Below are 2122 nucleotides of genomic sequence, written 5' to 3' on the forward strand. Positions count from 1 at the left end.
CTGGCTGTCCTGGAACTCCCTCTGTAGACCAGGCTGGCCTCGAACTCAGAAATCCGCCTGCCTCTGCCTCCCAAGTGCTGGGATTAAAGGCGTGTGCCGCCACGCCCAGCTACCAACTCCTTTTTAATTACAGATCATCTTTAGATGGTGGAAGATTTCTCTGAGAAGTGAGTATCGGTCAGCAAAACCTGGAGAAACGAAGGAAACTCACGAAGACTTCCTAGATAACTCTCATCTCCAAGGTGAGGTGATTACACCCCAACAAATGTGGCAGAGATGTATCACGCACTGCATACTAGCGCAGTTATGTTCTTAGAAATAATGGATCATTGAAGTTGAGTTTTACTTTTGAGGACTGGAGAGGTGGCTTAGTGGTTAGAATGTGTACACTCTTGCAGAATTCCATTCCCAGCACCCATGGGAGGAGGGGCTTACAACTGCCTGTAACTCCAGCTCCAGGGAATCCAGTGCCCTCTCCTGGCCTCTGTGGGCAATTGCACAGCCCACGTATACATAATTCAAAACAAGATACATCTTTCAAAATTAACTTTTCTGGGATAGAGTCTCTTGCGTTCTAATGTTGTGTCGTCGTCGTCATCTTCTTTCTGGGGAAGCATGAACAAATGTCTGTTTATCCCAGATAGGAGAATAATCACAGACGAGAGAAAGATGTGATTCCACCCACGTACTGTGAGTGTCCTGGGGTTAGGCACAGGCATGTGGATGACTCAGTTAGCTGTGTCACTGAAAGGCCCAGCCTTGAGAGTCTGATGACTCACAAAGCCTGTGTCCCCATACAACTTGCAGGCAGCTCCAATAGTCTCTGTTGTTCAGTTGCTCATGCTCATCTCTATCCTCAGAGCGGGGTAGGGAGGAGAGAGACAGACAGACAGACAGACAGACAGACAGACAGACAGACAGACAGACAGACAGACAGAGAGGAAGCTCATGGCTACCCATAGCGTGTTGTCTTGGGTGTCATTTAGCCAGCTGGAGCTTCAGTGCTGTTACTAGCCAGCCCTGTGGCAGCAGTGATGGCTCAGCCCCTTTGTGAGTCAGTTTCCTTGTGCTGGGCTGGGGATAATCATGGTTACATTATTTGGTCATCTTGAGCCTTCCACGGCTTCCTTGGCATTATATATAATCAACTCTTAATTACTATTTGCTGGATTGTTAAGCAGACGGTGTTTGACTTGATTTATTTTTCCGTCTCCCCTTGGTCTTCTCACTAAGGTCCTCTACAGGACTTCCTCATGCAGAGAGCTTGGCAGGGGATCTGAGCAAATCACTCTCGCTGCCTGGACCTCTCAGCAGTGCTTAGTGAGGAGGTGGTTCTGTCCTTTGACCTTGTTCCTCTCCCTTACTGGCTCCTTAGTCTTTAACCTGTCTGCCTCTCTCCCCTGACTGTAATTATGCCCTGGGGGTTCTGGCTTAATCTCTAGCTTTCTTTTCTTTTCTCTTTGTTATTGTTATTGTTTTTGAGACAGGGTTTTTCTATGTAGTTCTGGCTATCTTAGAATTAGGCCAGACTGGCTTTGAACCCAGAGATCCACCTATTTCTGTCCCCCATCCCCACCCCTCAGTGCTGGGACTGAAGGTGTGCTCCACTGCCAGCAGACTTGGTCTCTAGCTTTCGGTGCTGTTCACTCCCAGGGCCAGAGAGAGGGCTCAGTGGTGAGGAACACAGTTCAGCCTGCCAGCACTCATGTCAAAGGCCTCTCAAGTTCCTGTAAACTCAAGTGACCAGAAATTCAGCTTTTCCTGACGGCACACGTGTGACATGTGCGGGTCACACACACACACACACACACACACACGCACACATACATAAAAATAAGAACTAAACATTTTAGAAACTGAGCTTCACACGAGGGTAAAGTAAATACGTCTCATTTGAACTTCTCTGAATCCCACTCTTGGGAAGTTACATAACTGTGTCCATGATCAATCAACATGAGGATCTGCTCACCAGTGTATCCAAATAGTTTCCAGTAGAGGAGTCTTTGGGTAAAGGTGCCTGCTGCCAATCTTTTCTTTCTTTCTTTCTTTCTTTCTTTCTTTCTTTCTTTCTTTCTTTCTTTCTTTCTTTCTTTCTTTCTTTCTTTCTTTCTTTCTTTTTTTT

At 46.7% G+C, this 2122-nt stretch overlaps 1 protein-coding gene across 1 annotated transcript in view; it reads left to right on the forward strand.

The window, feature by feature from the left end:
* Nucleotides 1-2122, forward strand: part of Fbxo36 (F-box protein 36) — a 64131-nt gene that overhangs the window by 40623 nt on the left and 21386 nt on the right. Inside the window, exon 2 of the mRNA XM_021199406.1 lies at nucleotides 134-242. Within this exon, the coding sequence (XP_021055065.1) occupies nucleotides 134-242 (109 nt within the window). The remainder of the gene's footprint in view (nucleotides 1-133; nucleotides 243-2122) is intronic.

This window comes from Mus pahari, chromosome 5, assembly GCF_900095145.1.
Source record: "Mus pahari chromosome 5, PAHARI_EIJ_v1.1, whole genome shotgun sequence".
In the NCBI taxonomy this organism is placed as follows: Eukaryota; Metazoa; Chordata; class Mammalia; order Rodentia; family Muridae; genus Mus; species Mus pahari.